Genomic DNA, 17,284 nt, shown 5'->3' on the forward strand with positions numbered 1-17,284 from the left:
CAACCACTAATCTATCCAACCACTCATCTATCCAACCACTCATCTATCCAACCACTCATCTATCCAATCACTAATCTATCCAACCACTAATCTATCCAACCACTCATCTATCCAACCACTCATCTATCCAACCACTCATCTATCCAACCACTCATCTATCCAACCACTCATCTATCCAACCACTCATCTATCCAACCACTCATCTATCCATCCACTCATCTATTCAACCACTCACCCACTCGTCTATTCACCCACTGAAATAATCAACAATTCACCAACTCATCTATTCAACTACTCGTCTAATCAACCACAAACAAGGCAAAAGTGAGGAGTTGCCGAAATGAGCATAGAGGCATTGTTCCTCATTTGCTGTTTATAGCCAAGATCCAGCGGTGGAAATTCCACATTCCTATGGCAGGAGGCAGTACTCTCTCCTCGATGTAACCTCACTCAACCCACTCATCGCGGGGAGTGACTCGATAAGAAGCCGGTAATTAGTGTCACGTGACCAATTAATAATAATGATGGCTTCACTCGCTGATGATCTCTAATGACAACGAGCCCCCCAACTCCTCCTTCCCCACCGTGAGGTGAGATTCGCTCGCCCAGTGTTGCAATGCGCTCGCTCCAGGTGAGAGTCAAAGGGAGAGTTGCCGGGGAGATGTGAGGAGGGAGTTCGTGTGCGAGGGTGTGTGTGTGTGTGTCATTGTGTGTGAGTACGTGTGTGTGTGTGTGTCATTGTGTGTGAGTACGTGTGTGTGTGTCAGTGTGTGTGAGTACGTGTGTGTGTGTGAGTACGTGTGTGTGTGTGTCATTGTGTGTGAGTATGTGTGTGTGTGTGTCATTGTGTGTGAGTACGTGTGTGTGTGTCATTGTGTGTGAGTACGTGTGTGTGTGTGTCATTGTGTGTGAGTACGTGTGTGTGTGTGTGTGTCATTGTGTGTGAGTACGTGTGTGTGTGTGTGTCATTGTGTGTGAGTACGTGTGTGTGTGTGTGTGTCATTGTGTGTGAGTACGTGTGTGTGTGTGTCATTGTGTGTGAGTACGTGTGTGTGTGTGTGTCATTGTGTGTGAGTACGTGTGTGTGTGTGTGCACAGGTGATGACTTGCATTTGTTTGTGATTAGTGTGCGAGTGCGTGCGCTGCGAACCCGCCAGGGACCCGGGTTCGATTCCCTCTCACGGCCACCAACACCGGTGACGATTATCTGAACCGGTCCTAAGCCTCCTCTAGGTAGACTCGGCCTCAAATGAGTACCTGTTAGCGGCGTGTAAAGATCGCCACTGGGGAGACAAAGGCGGCCGGCGCGTGGTGCTGGCCAACCACTTACCTCGTGTGCCGTGGCTAACAGCACTTGCCCCAAGAAGCCTGCCCTGCCTTCACGGGGGATCTTTGCCTTTATCTGGGTATAATGTGCCTGCGGATGTGTGCGTGGTTATTCTATTTGTATGGGTGTGTGTCTCATATAGGTGGACTCGGCCTAAAATGAGTTACCTGTTAGCGGTCGGCCTAAAATTAGTTACCTGTTCGTGGTGTGTACACATAGCCGTCGGGGAGACAAAGGCGGTCGGGCGTGGTTCCTGCCACCCACCCCCACGTGTACCCGTGTCGGCCTTCACGAGTGTTACTCGCTAACAGCACAGGTTACACGGGGGGGGGGGGGGGGGGGTCGTGTGTTGTGTTTGTTTGTAAGCCTGCAATGTGGTTGTTTGCGCTCGTGTGTGTGATTAAGTTTATGTGCGCGCGTGTGGGCGTGTGTGCGTAACGGAGTATGGGTATGCGCGAGTGTATGTGTGAGCACGTGTGCTTTACACGAGTGAGTGAGTGTGTGCGTGCAAGTGCCTTTGTGCGTGAGCGTGTGTCTGTGTGTCCGGTACGGGCGGTGTCAAGATCGTCCTCCGTGGAGGAGGCTCGTGATGGACGCGTCTAATGACCGGGCAGTTGGAGGCAGTCGCCCTCCAGTAACAACGGAGGGTGGCAGAGGAGCGACACTCACAACAACGAGCGCAGCGCCGGGCGGCTAAAACGCAACAAGTTGGCACAGGAGGAGATGCATCTGCCAGTCATCTCAGTCAGTCGACCCATGGCACCCGAGTCTGTTCCGTGACGTCCTGCCAGAGAGCCTTCGACACTTCACGTGGCCTCAGAGTGCACCTAGCCTGGCACAGGCGCCGCGTTGTTGTTGGGGAGCGACTGCGCTGTGGTTATGGCGCAGCCCGAGTTCGATTCCCGCTCACCGCGAACACCAGCGACGGATACCTGATCCAGTTATGGGCCTCCGCTAGGCCGACTCAGCCTTAAATGAGTACCTGGTGCGGTGTGTAAACATCGCCGCTGGGGAGACGAAGGCGGCCATGCGTGGTGTTGGCCACTCACCCCCTTCGTGTGCCGTGCCGGCTTTCATAGGTGCTCGCTAGCAGCACTTTCCCCAACAGTTAGTTAAGGCTATACGGGGAATCTTTGTCTTTGTGTGTAGGCTTATGTGCAATGCACTCTTCATTCACACCCAGTTCCTCCTCCTCCGATGTTTTTTTTCTCCGAGATCCTCTTCCCCATGATACGTCCCCATTTTCTTGAACCTCCAAGTTGGCAACCCGACAGCATCGGGGGGGGGGAGCTCACCCCCCCCCCATTCCACCACCCCCCCCCCCCATTCCACCACCCCCCCCCCCATTCCACCCCCCCCCATTCCACCACCCCCCCCCCCATTCCACCCCCCCCATTCCACCACCCCCCCTATTCCACCCCCCCCATTCCACCACCCCCCCCCATTCCACCACCCCCCCATTCCACCACCCCCCCCCATTCCACCCCCCCCCCATTCCACTACCCCCCCCCATTCCACCCCCCCCCCCATTCCACCCCCACCCCATTCCACCACCCCCCCCCATTCCACTCCCCCCCCCCCCATTCCACCACCCCCCCCCCTATTCCACCACCCCCCCCATTCTACTCCCCCCCCCTATTCCACCACCCCCCCCCCCCTATTCCACCACCCCCCCACTCCACCACCCCTATCCCTCCAGCCCCGTACCCCTATCCCTGTGGTCCCCTGTACCCCTATCCCGGTAGCGCAAGGTGGGGGCGGGGTGGGGGCGGGGTGGGGGCGGGGAGGGGTCGTCTGTGGGCTGGTTCCGTCACCCCCCCCCCCAGGGCGCGGTAACGCGTGGCGCAAACACAGCCACTTCATGGCTTTGCTCAGCTGTTCTCACGTTTATGACGCCACGGCGGAGTCGCGGGGGGGGGGGGAGTGGGGGGGGAGTGGGGGGTGGAGTGGGGGTTGTGGAGTGGGGGGGGGCTCCGCTACGCAGGAATGCGCCGAGGGAGGGAGGAGGGTAAACAGCGACACGGGCAAGGTCTCGGCCTCCCTGCCCCCCACGACGCCCCCCACCCCCACCCTCCCCCCCACCTCTCCCCCCCACCTCTCCCCCCACTCCCACGGTCACCGAGGCCGCACCTGACCGAGCGCAATGGATGGAGCTGTGATTTATTTATCATCAAAATATAGTAGTAGGTTTTTACCCTTTCAGCTGGTACAAAAACTGACACCTTTATATAAGGCATCATGTTTACAATAACCACAACACAAGCAGTCAAAATGCAAACAAAAAGAAACAACTCTGATGATGATAATGATGATTTGCACTGTCCTTGAAGTTGATTGGTCCACACCCGAGACAGCTTTTCTTAGAGCCTAGTCTCCATTGGTGTTGGACCAGATGACGCCAAAAGGCGATTACTATTCATCATCATATCAGCAGCAGCAGCGGCCGTGGTCAATCCACTGCTGGATGATGAAGGCCTCCCCATGTCGCCGCAGCCGCCGCCACCACCTCTCCCGATCCGCGCCGACTCCGTCGCTCCGTCTCCTGAGCGGGCGTCGTCCTCCCGGGCGCATTCCGTCCCCTGGCTGCCAGCTCCATCGTGGCATCGTCCCCTGTGGCAGTGACGCGTCCTACCCTGCCCCCCCCCCCCCATAATCTAATTGATATTTATATCTCATCGACATTTCTAGATCGATAACTCATTTCATTAGAACTGCGGTTCGTTTGTTGTCTCCCCCGGACCCCTCCCTGCCCACACCTCCGATGAGCGCGGTTGGCTACGTTCAAAATGCTGACAGATCTCGGTACAGACAACACCAGTGCCACCCGAACACCGACGCCAATTCCGGGACTGGTGGCAACTCGGGCTGATGGATGAATGAGCGTGGCGAGTTCGCGAGCAACTTGGCCAGTGGATGAGAGGGTGGGCGAGTGGGGGAAGGTTGCCACCTGTTCGGGTCAAGCCCTACCACCTACTTGCCCACTTTCATGGCATTATTTTGGTGATTTCGAAAAGTGTACTGGTTTAGCCATGTTTGTTTGTTGTAGTACAGAGTTAGACTGATGACCTTAATCTAAGTTGTCTTGTTGTTGTTTGACTTGCATCCCACTGGGATTTTTGCACGCAGCGTTGGTGTACGGTGTTTTTTTCTGCAATATTTTGCTGTTTTTTCTTGGATTTTCTGTTTGCACTCTATTCACGTTAAGATGTTTTTTTGTTCATGTTTTTTGTTTGTTGCGATTGCACCCGATTCAAGAGCCGAATGGCTCACAGGGCTATACCTAATAAATGAACTTGAACTCAACAAGCAACACTGGACATCACACACACCTAGAGCGCCTTCACTCGAGGCGATTGATGATACAAAACGGTGACACAATAGAATGATTTAGGGGGCCTGCTACTAAGACCGAGGAATGAGTGACAGCGATAGGGGGTACTGAGGGATCACGAAAGAGTCGGGGAGGGACGGGAAGGAGTGGAAGGGCGAGAGAGGGGGTAGGGGAAGGGCACGGGTGATGGAGAAGATGGTGAGGCTCTGAGGAACGGGAGGAGGCTAAGGAGAGGGGACTTGCTTCATGTACGGTCTAAACGATGCCTTTTACCACCCCAGGGTTCTCTAATCCGCGTGGCCCTCGGTACCTCAATGCACCCCCAGGCGCGCGTCTCTCCGAGCTTTTGCGCTCACCGATTCCACTTTCCTGAGTGTCGCAGCAGACCGATGCGGCCATCCCCACTCTGCCATAGCTGGGAACGACCCATACACAGACCCCGTTGACATCACACCGTGTCTATCACGTGCGAATGTCGATCATTTGCCGGGCAGTGGACGGCTATGCACGTGGCCTATGCACTCTGTCCCACAAAGAAGGGACGGATTATATCAGTCCACACTTTGCGGGACTGCGGGTATCTGGTGGTGGGAGTTGCGCGACATGCGCGTGCGGTGATCCATCCAACCCTCGAAGCTAACCTCCACAGCACGGTTGAGTACGTACGGTGCGAAAGAAGTTTCAACAGACAGCGCATAACATACACAGCGCCGGACCACAGGCTGGCTACGAGCAGCAGCAGCAGCGTGGCCACCACGGCGACGGTGGCGTTCGAGCCGCGGTTTGGGGGGCCAATGTCGCCCCCCCCGGAGCTCGACGAACCCTCCCCGCGGCAGCCACGCTCACATCGACGGAGAGACGCGACGTCGTCGGCCCGTGCGTCCAACGCGGCGGTCGGTGATGCCGCTGCCGCCGCCGCCGCTGCGTTTGGCGGTGGACACACGCGAATAATGGGCGTTTCAGGAAATGCCCCCTTTTCAAATGAAGGGCCATTGAAGAAGGGTCATTGCCAGAAACGTCGCATGCATTTTGACTTTGAAGGCGGCCTAGTTGAATAGACCAGGGCTCGTGTGTCTAGCTAGTGAGATAGACCAGGGCTAGAGTGACTAGCTAGTGAGATAGACCAGGGCTAGAGTGACTAGCTAGTGAGATAGACCAGGGCTAGTGACTAGCTAGTGAGATAGACCAGGGCTAGAGTGACTAGCTAGTGAGATAGACCAGGGCTAGAGTGACTAGCTAGTGGGATAGACCAGGGCTAGAGTGACTAGCTAGTGAGATAGACCAGGGCTAGAGTGACTAGCTAGTGAGATAGACCAGGGCTAGAGTGACTAGCTAGTGGGATAGACCAGGGCTAGAGTGACTAGCTAGTGAGATAGACCAGGGCTAGAGTGACTAGCTAGTGAGATAGACCAGGGCTAGAGTGACTAGCTAGTGAGATAGACCAGGGCTAGAGTGACTAGCTAGTGAGATAGACCAGGGCTAGTGACTAGCTAGTGAGATAGACCAGGGCTAGAGTGACTAGCTAGTGAGATAGACCAGGGCTAGAGTGACTAGCTAGTGAGATAGACCAGGGCTAGTGACTAGCTAGTGAGATAGACCAGGGCTAGAGTGACTAGCTAGTGAGATAGACCAGGGCTAGAGTGACTAGCTAGTGAGATAGACCAGGGCTAGAGTGACTAGCTAGTGAGATAGACCAGGGCTAGAGTGACTAGCTAGTGAGATAGACCAGGGCTAGAGTGACTAGCTAGTGAGATAGACCAGGGCTAGAGTGACTAGCTAGTGAGATAGACCAGGGCTAGAGTGACTAGCTAGTGGGATAGACCAGGGCTAGAGTGACTAGCTAGTGAGATAGACCAGGGCTAGAGTGACTAGCTAGTGAGATAGACCAGGGCTAGAGTGACTAGCTAGTGAGATAGACCAGGGCTAGAGTGACTAGCTAGTGGGATAGACCAGGGCTAGAGTGACTAGCTAGTGAGATAGACCAGGGCTAGAGTGACTAGCTAGTGGGATAGACCAGGGCTAGAGTGACTAGCTAGTGAGATAGACCAGGGCTAGAGTGACTAGCTAGTGAGATAGACCAGGGCTAGAGTGACTAGCTAGTGAGATAGACCAGGGCTAGAGTGACTAGCTAGTGAGATAGACCAGGGCTAGTGACTAGCTAGTGAGATAGACCAGGGCTAGAGTGACTAGCTAGTGAGATAGACCAGGGCTAGAGTGACTAGCTAGTGGGATAGACCAGGGCTAGAGTGACTAGCTAGTGAGATAGACCAGGGCTAGAGTGACTAGCTAGTGAGATAGACCAGGGCTAGAGTGACTAGCTAGTGAGATAGACCAGGGCTAGAGTGACTAGCTAGTGGGATAGACCAGGGCTAGAGTGACTAGCTAGTGAGATAGACCAGGGCTAGAGTGACTAGCTAGTGAGATAGACCAGGGCTAGAGTGACTAGCTAGTGGGATAGACCAGGGCTAGAGTGACTAGCTAGTGGGATAGACCAGGGCTAGAGTGACTAGCTAGTGAGATAGACCAGGGCTAGAGTGACTAGCTAGTGGGATAGACCAGGGCTAGAGGTCTCGGCACGAAGCCTGCGCCGCCACTCGCCGTGGCTCCACATCGCCCCCCCCGTGGCCCGACCCGGCACTGCCCCGACACAGGCGGCACGGAGCTCACGGCTCACGCGACACCAAGGGTGGCACAGTCGGGTGTTTTACAATCGGGTTTAATTGTCTTTTTATATGAAACCCGATCATCTGAGATTGGGAGAAATCCGGTTTAATTGGTTATAACTGCAGAACCGCACTTCGACAACTTCTCAGCGATGGGCTTCATCCATTCCAAGCTCAGGAACTCACTGGCGCCCACGATTGTGAAGAAGCTCGTGTTCATCACGACCAACCTGCCCGCCGCATTCTACGACTACCCCGTGCCCGACGGCCCCGCGAGTGCGATAGCAGCACCGACGAGGAAGCAGCCTGAGCCTTGGATCAGAGTTTCGTATTCATTAAACCATGTTTTAATTCCCCGAAATCGTATTAAAGAAAAAACCCGATGCCTGCCGCTGGAAAAATCGTTTTTTACCACCCATGCGCAACAGACCACTTACACATTTATCATGGGACCTCCTTTGCCAGTACCAGAATATGAGAATAGGTTTTTCCCCTTTTTTCTGGCAACAAAACAGGTGTGTTAAGATGTTAAAACACCAAACTGAAACCTTTTACAAGGAATCATGTTACTGCATTAACCACAATGCTTGTGGTCAGAAAACATACTCTGATAACATATGCATCTTCTTTGAAACTGATTGGTCCACACCAGAGACAGCTTTCTTTCAAGCCTCGTCTCAAACGGAGTTAGACCAGAAGACGCCACCAGGCTCCAAAAGGGGAGACGGTGGTCGTCACCTCTCGCAGCCGCGGACCGCTACAGGGCAGAGATGACCATCGAGAGACGAGAGCGAGTGTGGTGGAGATCACCGAGCCCGGCGGAGCTCGCGTTTTACTCGTGACAAAGTTCACGACGACGACGACATTAACAGCACGCAGATAAAACGGCACTGATCGTGGTCGAGTGCTGCTCCACCGAGGAGGCCTCCCCCCTCAGCCCCACCAAGCGCCAAGGGGGGTCATCGACGGTGTCGCTCGTCCAGCCGGGGAAAGCCTCGTCGAATCTCGGGAATCGCCTCTGAGGGAGGCTCCCGCCCACGCTCGGGGGACGTTTCCGCCGGATTTTCACTTTTAAAAAGAAGCCACCGAAAACGCTCCGCAAACGCCGTCGTCCGCAAACGCCAACGCCGCCCCCTTCTTCACGGCACACGGACGGGGCGGCGCCACGAAGAAGGGCCATTGCCCGAAACGACGCCTATTAAATATAGATTTAAAACAAATCAAAGCCGCGCAGTTACAGACAGGGGACGCGTTGAGTTGTTGTCGTCTGCGCTTGTGCACCGCTGCCAACGCAGAAGCAGCAGCGGCATCGTCAAATGGATCTTTTTCGCGGAGTGTTGCGCTTCATGTGGAACGGGACCGGAGAGAGCCCGGAGAAAACCCACCCACACCACCGGGAGTCGGAGGTCGCAAACGGGTTTTGATTCCTTACCCGTACCCGGCCGCACCAGGGTCGCAAACGGCTACCCGTACCCGGCCGGGTACGGGCAGCCGGGTATCGGGTACCCGGGTACGGGTAGGGTACGGGTATCGGGTACCCGATTGCGACCTCTGGGATGAAGCCTTGTTGCAGGCGCGGGTGGGTTGATTCTAGGAACTTGAATTGTGAGAAGAGACGACGTTGGGAAATGAGTGACGAACGGTTACTCACCGGTGACTCGCAGCCTTCTCACTCATTGGTTGGGGTGAGTCACGTGCGGTTACCCGTACCCAGCCGGGTACGGGTAGCCGGGTATCGGGTAGGGTACGGGTATCGGGTACCCGATTGCGACCTCTGCCGGGAGTGACGCACGGGAGGGGGAGGGAGGGTGACAACCCCAGGCTCCGTGTACGCACAGAGTCATGAACCCACTCTGACGTTGTCCGTCCAGACGGCCACATCGTAGATCCAAGGGGCAGGGAGGTTGGGCGTTTCGTAGATCCCCCGCGTGATCCACCAACCCTCGCTCTCCAAAAGCGCTGGATCACAGCCGCGTGGCACCGCGGTCCGCCGAGGTTTGAAGCCGGTTTGGATAAACTTTAGATTCGTCTAAAAGTGTGGTACACGCACGTGCGCGCGCGCTGTACACGAGGTCTATGTGTCCCAATTGTCTACGTGAGTTACACGCGTGTGTGTGTGTGCGCGTCACACCATTGTGTTACGTGTGCATCACACCATTGTGTTACGTGTGCGTGTACGTAGCTGGTCCCTTTGATCCCAATAGGGTGAGCATCCCCTGGATCCCGTCATCACACCTCGCCACAAACACTCGCACGCCACACCACAGACACAAGCACACCTCAGCGCACCTTACCACTAACACACGTCACTACACCTGAGGCCCAGCCACTGCTGAAGGCAGAGATACCTACACCTCGTGTCCCCGTGTAGTTTTGGTCTCCCCATGTCTCCCCCTGTAATCGTTGTTTCTCCTCTCTTCCTGCGTCTCCCCCACGCCCCCCCCACCCCCGTGTCTACCCCGCTACCCGCGCCGCCCGCATGTGAGATGCGATGGCTCCCGAGATCTCCGGCGCTCGCTTGTTCTGCCCAAAATACTCGGCAAACGACCCGTCCGGGCCCAGCAGGTACATGATGATGGTGTGGTCAACCTGCACGCCGCACCACACACCACGCACCACGCACATTATACACCACACACATACACCACACACCGCACACATACACCACTCACCGCACACACACCCACACACATTATACATATACACCACACACATTATACATATACACCGCACACACATTATACATATACACCACACACCGCACACACATTATACACCATGCACCACACACATTACACACCACACACATTATACACCACACACCATGCACCACACACATCACACACATTATACACCATGCATCACACACATTATACATATACACCACACACATTATACACCATGCATCACACACATTATACATATACACCACACACATTATACACCATGCATCACACACATTATACATATACACCACACACATTATACACCATGCATCACACACATTATACATATACACCACACACATTATACACCATGCATCACACATTATACATATACACCACACACATTATACACCATGCATCACACACATTATACATATACACCACACACATTATACACCATGCATCACACACATTATACATATACACCACACACATTATACACCATGCATCACACATTATACATATACACCACACACATTATACACCATGCATCACACATTATACATATACACCACACACATTATACACCATGCATCACACACATTATACATATACACCACACACATTATACACCATGCATCACACATTATACATATACACCACACACATTATACACCATGCATCACACACATTATACATATACACCACACACATTATACACCATGCACCACCCACATTATACACACCACACACATAATATACCACACTACACACATGACACATATACACCACGCACCGCACACACCACGCACCACACACATTACACACCGCACTCCGCACCACACGAGAGCAATGGAGTGATGCTGTGAAGCCGTGACGTTGTGATGGTATGACGTCTTCAAGGTATGACACCGATGGCGTGATGCTATGATATTGTATGACGATATGCCGTGACGATATGATGTCATAAGTGATGGTATGATGGCAAGTGATGGTATGGCGATGCGAGTGACGGTACAAGGCCGTAATATGACGTTGTGAGATTATGACGTCGTGAAGGATGGTATGATGTTGTGAGTGATGGTATGATGTCGTGATGACTCACAATGTAGTCGTTGTCCTCGTCGCGGGGACCCTGGCTGTAGTAAACGCGGAAGGCGCGGGACATCTCATTGATGGCGTCGGCAGAGCCAGTGAGACCAATCAGCTTGGGAGAGAACTCTACAAGACAAAGACACGATTTTATGTTACCAGAAGCGACCTGGCCCCAGATGATAGCTCATCGAATTGGTTTATCATCATCGTGGAAATTTATAGGAGCCAAATACTCTAAAGGCGTGATATGTTGATTTTATACACGTGTAGTGCAATAGCGCCGGCTGTTGCACAGCAGCGGCAGATGTGGTGGACAGACAGCGCACACGCCGGTGAGGGCGTGAGCACGGCTGTGGTGGCAGAGCGGAGGGACGAGGGTAAGGGTCACGAAGGACCCCATCTGGAGGCCCGAGACCTGCTAGCGCGTAGCCACACGAGGGAGTGGGTGGCCAGCACCATGCCTGGCCACCTTTGACTCTCCCTCGTCGCGACGTGTCACCCACACTGCACCGGATACCCATCGAGGGGAAGCCCAGGAACAGGTTCAGATAACTGGTCACAGTGATGTTGGCCACGAGCCGGAATCGAACTCGGGTCGGCAGGTTCGTAGCGCGGCACACCGACCACTACACTACCGCTCCCCACACGTTAACACAACGCACAGACACGCTGACACACGCGGGTGTCTCCCCCACGCCCCCCCCACACCCACCCTTGACGTATTTGGCGACGGCCTCCACGGTGTCCCTCTCGGGGTCGATGGTGATGAACAACGGAGTCACGTTCGGCAGAGACGGGATCGCGTCTGCACACACACAAAGACAAGGATCCCCCCCCCGTGTAGCCTTAGCAAACTGTTGGGGCAAGTGCTGTTAGCGAGTAGCACCTATGAAGGCGGGCACGGTACACGAGCGGGGGGGGTAGCCAGTAGCACGCCCGGCCGCCTTTGTCTCCCCAGTGGCGATGCTTACACACCGCACCAGGTACTCATTTGAGGCTGAGTCGACCTAGGGGATGCCGAGGAGCGGTTCAGATAATCGTCACCGGTGTTGGCCGTGAGCGGGAATCGAACTCGGGTCGGCAGGTTTGTAGCGCAGCGAGCTAGCCACTACACTACCGCTCCCCACATATACACCCTACACTACCACACCACGGCGCTTGTGCTAGGGCAGGTGCACTGAGGCCACGTGAAGTGTCGAAGGCTCGCTGACAGGGGTCACAGGTAACTGAGATGACTGGCACAAGCACCACCTGTGCTCCATACTGTACCAACACCCTTCACACCCCCCACACACCCACCCACACACCCACCCCCCCCCACACACATCCACCCCCCCAAACACACAAATCCAGCACACACACACCGCCTACACCGCCCACACACACACACAGAGCCCACACACACACATACACCGCCCACACACACACAACGCCCACACACACGCACGCCGCCCACACACGCCACCCACACACCGCACACCCCACACACCGCAGACACACACCCCACACTCACACACACCCCCCACACACACCCCAGACACACACACACACCCCGCACACACACACACGGCCCACACGCGCGCACCGATCTCGTCGACGACGGCGATCATCTTCTCCATCTCCTCGGGGCAGATGTCGGGGCAGTGCGTGAAGCCGAAGTAGAGCAGCACCCAGTGGCCCAGGAAGTCCTTGTCGGAGCGGGGGGCCCCCGTGTGGTCCACCAGCGAGAAGGGGCCCCCCAGGTTGGGGCGCCCCACTGAGCGGTTGCGCTCACGCTCCATCCCTGTGGGGCACGCGTGTTGCGTGCGTGTGTATGCGTGTACGCGTGCGTGTGTACACGTGTTGCGTGCGTGCGTAGGTGCGTCCGTAGGTGCGTGCGTAGGTACGTGCATGTGCATAGGTGTGTGCGTACGTGTGCGTAGGTGAGTGCGTAGGTGCATGTGTGCATGTGTTTGGGAGCGTGAGTATTGGAGTGTAGGTGTAACCGCGTGTGCGTTTCAAGGTTGGTGTGTGGGCTTTAGTTTGACGGTGTGTGAGTGTGTGTTTGATTGTGGATGTGTGGGTATTTGACAGTGGATGTGTGTGTATTTGACAGTGGATGTGTGGGTATTTGATAGTGGATGTGTGTGGGTTTGAGTGTGTGCATGCGTGCAACCAAAATGCAGACATACAACGCACGTAGACGTGAACACGTAACACAAACAACATGCGGGCACGCGTGCACAATACATGCTCAAACACGCAACAAGCACGTATGTGCATGTATGTATGCATAAGTATGTACACCTGTGCATGAACACGTTTGTGTGTATACACGAGTACACGGTAGCAGTGGTTAGTGATGTGTTACGAACACAGCAATCAGAGTTCAATACCCGCTCACGGCCAACGCCAGTGACAATTATCTGAACCCGGATCTGGGCCTCCCTCCCCCTTAGGTTGTCTCAGCCTCAAATGAGTACCTGGGGCGGTGTGCAGTAAACATCACCACTAGGGAGACGACAAAGGCGGCCAGGCGTGGTGCTGGTCATCCACCCCTTCGTGTACCGTGCTGACCTTCATAACAGCATTTGTCCCAACAGTTTGTTAAGGCTATACGGGGGATCTTTGTCTTCGTGCACAGGTGTATGTGTGCCTGTGTGCGCGTGTGCCCATGTGCCCTTGTGCGTGTGCCCGTGTGCCCTTGTGCGTGTGCCCGTGTGCGTGTGCCCGTGCCCGTGTGCCCGTGCGCGTGTGCCCGTGCGCGTGTGCCCGTGTGCGTGTGCCCGTGTGCGTGTGCCCGTGTGCGTGTGCCAGTGTGCGCGTGCCCGTGTGCCCGTGTGCCCGTGTGCGTGTGCCAGTGTGCGCGTGCCCATGTGCGTGTGTGTGACGCACGCTCCTCCTTCTGTGACTTGTAACTCTTCATGCCGAGCAGCAGCACCGCCCCGATTCCAAACGTCACAGCCAGCGAGCGCCACGACACGGGCTGGGAGCACGGGGGAGCGAGGGGGGGGGGGGCAGGGGGGAGCACGGGGGAGAATCATGACTCTCTTCACTCACACTGACCAATGTTTCACTGTGGACCCCCCCCCTTGCAAACGAGACTTTCAGTCTCAAGGTATTATCCAGATGAAAATAGTCCGCTCCCCCCCTAATACGAGGTGAAGTGGGGGGAGGGGGTGTAGAGGGGGTGGGGGGGGAACTCACCCCAGCTCTCCGCTCTTTACGCTGCCCGGGCGGGGGAGTGGGGAGGGGCTGTGTTGCGTAGAACCTCCATGAGGGCCGGTCACATGACCTGTACAGCCTGTCACGTGACCAGCAAGCCTGTAAAGACAAAGATAAAGACCCCCCCCCCCCCCACACATATCCTTAACAGACTGTTGGCGCAAGTGTTGATAGTGAGCACCTATGAAGGCCGGAGCACCAGCATCACGCCCAGCCGCCTTTGTCTCCCCAGTGGCGATGTTAACACACCCCACCAGGCACTCATTTGAGGCCGAGTAGACCTAGGGGAGGCCCAGATAATCGTCACTGGTGCTCGCCGTGAGCGGGAATCGAACTCGGGTAGCCGGGTTCGTAGCGCACTGCCGCTCCCACACAGCAAGCCTGCACACACAAGCACCGAGTCACCAAACCCACACTGAAACCGCACAGTGCACCCACTGTTTGTCTGCGATCCTTAAACGCAGCAACAGGAGCACTCAAACTGCACCACCTCTTCTTCTTGGTTCTTTCGGTAAAGTGACCTGAGGACGGCTGCTTGCGTTGTGGCCGAAACGTCGTGAGAATTATTTTATTACGTTTTATTTTTATTATTATATTATTTCCCTTCTACGTGACTTTACCGAAAGAACCAAGAAGATGAATCCCTGCAGTCACGAAAGCTTTAAATCGAAACTGCATCACCTCTCTCTGCTGAAGCCCTCTCTCGGCGCGGCCAGCAGCCCTCGACATTTAGCTCCCTATCCACGCTGCTGCTGCTGCCACCATGCGCAAGAAATAGGAATTGCACATTTCAATTGTTATAAGACGCTGGCACCACAAGTTAAATATTTGGTGTGGGTCATTTAAGACATGGGATGAGAGGGCAAGGGGGGATTCTAAGGGGGGGGGGGGGGGTACGGTGGAGTAGATGGGGGGGGGGGGCGTGGGCCCCTCCCCTACTCGGTCCTTCCCCCGGCCCCTCCCCTCGCATCCTCTATTTTGCTGACTCAGGATGATGACACCAGAAAGTGCGAGGAGCCACCCCCTGACTGCCGGGAGTCAACGCGGCGGCAGCAGCAGCAGACGACTCGCACAGCGGAGCCTCATGCCCCATGCCCGGCCCCCTGCAACCCTCACCTGGAGGAGCCCGAGTGAAGGAAGCTCCCTGAGCGGCGGTCTCCATTGCTGGGCCCGCGAGCCACTGGCGGCCTTCAAGTGCTGCCCCCCCCCGACAATACACAAATGGTGAAAACAGCCCCCATCATCATCGTCGTGAAGCTGTCACAAACCCCCCAATGGTTTCAAATGGCGTGGCGGCCCTCACACCGATGAGGTCTTATCGGCAAAAGTGACCACCCACCCCTCCCTGGAAATTAGTTAAGAACATCGCATTGTCGGGTCTCAGGCTGCCACTGGTCCACCTCACCCCCCCCCCCCCCCCAGTTCATCTCACCCCCCCCGGTCCACCTCACGACAACCCCCCCTGGTCCACCTCACCCCCCCCTGGTCCACCTCACGCATTAACATCTCCCAGAGAGGACAATGTCTACAGTGCTTCTATATTAGGGAACGCGATGCGTAAAGTTCCATTGCCCGAAATGTCGCCCATTATATTGTTTAATTAAAATAAAACCACACCACGGTGTTATTGGCAGACGTGTTGTGGGTTTTTTCTTTCTTTCTCTGTTAGACAATGAAGTTGCTGCGGGTGACGGTCACCGCGGCGCTCGTGCCAGGCTAGGTGCACACACAGACACACCAGCGACACACAGCACCACGCCGCTCGCGATTCTTCGCCTAAGGGGACCCCAACCCGGGCTATGGCCTAACCACTGCTAGATGAAGGCCTATCCTTCTGTACTAATAACATGACCATCATCCGCTCTTGTATAATAACATGACCATCATCATCACGACAAGCCGTGATCTGTCCACTGCTGGATATTTCCTTCTTCAATAACAATGACCATCACCATCATTCCGTGGTCGATCCACGGCTCTCGTGCCAGGCTAGGTGCCTCCACCCACTCGGCTTCCACAGATGAATCCCACCCAGGCATATGTAGAGATCGATAAAAAACTGTGCAAAAAGTTCAACACATTACCGATCCGGTCACCGCATCGCGCGGCGGCTTTCAGATGCGCTTCTGCGGCCGTCTGGAACGTTCTCTTCCTACCGACATCAGGAAGCCACTGGCAGCTCCGGACTTTTAAATAATCTAGAATCAGCGGCGGGGAACGTATAAGACCCGCGGAATCATTTAGCAGTTCCAGCCATCACATTAGGGGCGAGTTAATTAAATGTTTGACCAAATATAACTGATGATGTTATAAATGTCCAAACGGTCCTTGGCAGAAAAAAGGTTCCCATTATTCTAGATTAACAAACTCATTCATTTAGAACTCCTTTTGCGCTTAGTTTGTTTGCCCTTCCCCCCCCCCCGGGGGGGGGGGGTGGTGGGGGGGGGTGCCACCTGCCTGGGTCAACCCACCCACCCCAACCTGACCGCGTCACTCACCAGGGTCCTCGCGTCCCCGAGCCTCACGAGCCCCAGAGGACCCCGTCCCAGGGTCCCGAGCCCCGGGGTCCCGAGCCCCGCGGTCCCGGGTCCCCGCCACGACCTCAGCAGCAGCAGCAGCGGCCCAGCACGCAGCGCCATGCGCGACCCTCCTCACGTCACAACCACGTGACGTGCCGGGGGGAGGGGCGTGACCACGTGACCTGCGTGACGTCGCCCTGACGGACGGCCATCTTACCTGGGGAGGGAGCGAGGCACCGTTGATGCGAGTGGAGAGACCCGCGGCGTTGGTTTCGCGGGCGGCGGCGGCAGGAGGAGGAGAGCGTGCGAGCTCCCCCCTCACGCTCACCCCTCACGCTCACCCCTCACGCTCACCCCTCACGCTCCCCCCTCACCACGGTGCCGGCTCGCAACGCGGGAGGCGAGGAGACGCAGCCGCTAGGCCTCAAGGCGCGGGATAGGCGGGCGCCATCTTACTTAGGCCTTCAAACGCAGCCGCC

At 55.7% G+C, this 17,284-nt stretch overlaps 1 protein-coding gene across 3 annotated transcripts; it reads right to left on the reverse strand.

The window, feature by feature from the left end:
• Positions 1 to 8,121: 8,121 nt before the first annotated feature.
• On the reverse strand, positions 8,122 to 16,961 carry LOC144728444 (protein SCO1 homolog, mitochondrial-like). Of its 3 annotated transcripts, XR_013587519.1 has the most exons (9): positions 16,785 to 16,961; positions 15,403 to 15,483; positions 14,269 to 14,385; positions 13,957 to 14,047; positions 12,668 to 12,865; positions 11,795 to 11,887; positions 11,093 to 11,208; positions 9,094 to 9,910; positions 8,122 to 8,870 (listed from the first exon to the last, which is right to left on the reverse strand). XR_013587519.1 is itself a non-coding variant. In XM_078607888.1 (8 exons), exons 1-8 carry the CDS (start codon positions 16,923 to 16,925, stop codon positions 9,776 to 9,778), a joined length of 972 nt encoding a protein of 323 aa, XP_078464014.1. In that variant the 5' UTR covers positions 16,926 to 16,961; the 3' UTR covers positions 8,122 to 9,775. The 3 variants fall into 3 exon arrangements, 2 of the variants coding, with proteins under 2 accessions (XP_078464014.1, XP_078464016.1); XM_078607888.1 differs by having other exon boundaries at positions 8,122 to 9,910; XM_078607890.1 differs by lacking the exon at positions 15,403 to 15,483 and having other exon boundaries at positions 8,122 to 9,910; positions 16,785 to 16,960.
• Positions 16,962 to 17,284: the final 323 nt, after the last annotated feature.

The sequence above is a fragment of the Lampetra planeri genome, chromosome 28 (genome assembly GCF_965212315.1).
Source record: "Lampetra planeri chromosome 28, kcLamPlan1.2.h2, whole genome shotgun sequence".
Classification (NCBI taxonomy): Eukaryota; Metazoa; Chordata; class Hyperoartia; order Petromyzontiformes; family Petromyzontidae; genus Lampetra; species Lampetra planeri.

Excerpts from the sequence above, each read along its gene's own strand:
- LOC144728444 (XM_078607888.1), bottom strand. The coding sequence starts at position 16,925 with ATGGCGCTGCGTGCTGGGCCGCTGCTGCTGCTGCTGAGGTCGTGGCGG. Across the intron at positions 14,048-14,268 it reads GTAAAGAGCGGAGAGCTGGG|CCCGTGTCGTGGCGCTCGCT; the intron begins GTGAGTTCCCCC and ends CCGTGCTCCCAG. Across the intron at positions 12,866-13,956 it reads CAAGTCACAGAAGGAGGAGC|GGATGGAGCGTGAGCGCAAC; the intron begins GTGCGTCACACA and ends CGTGCCCCACAG.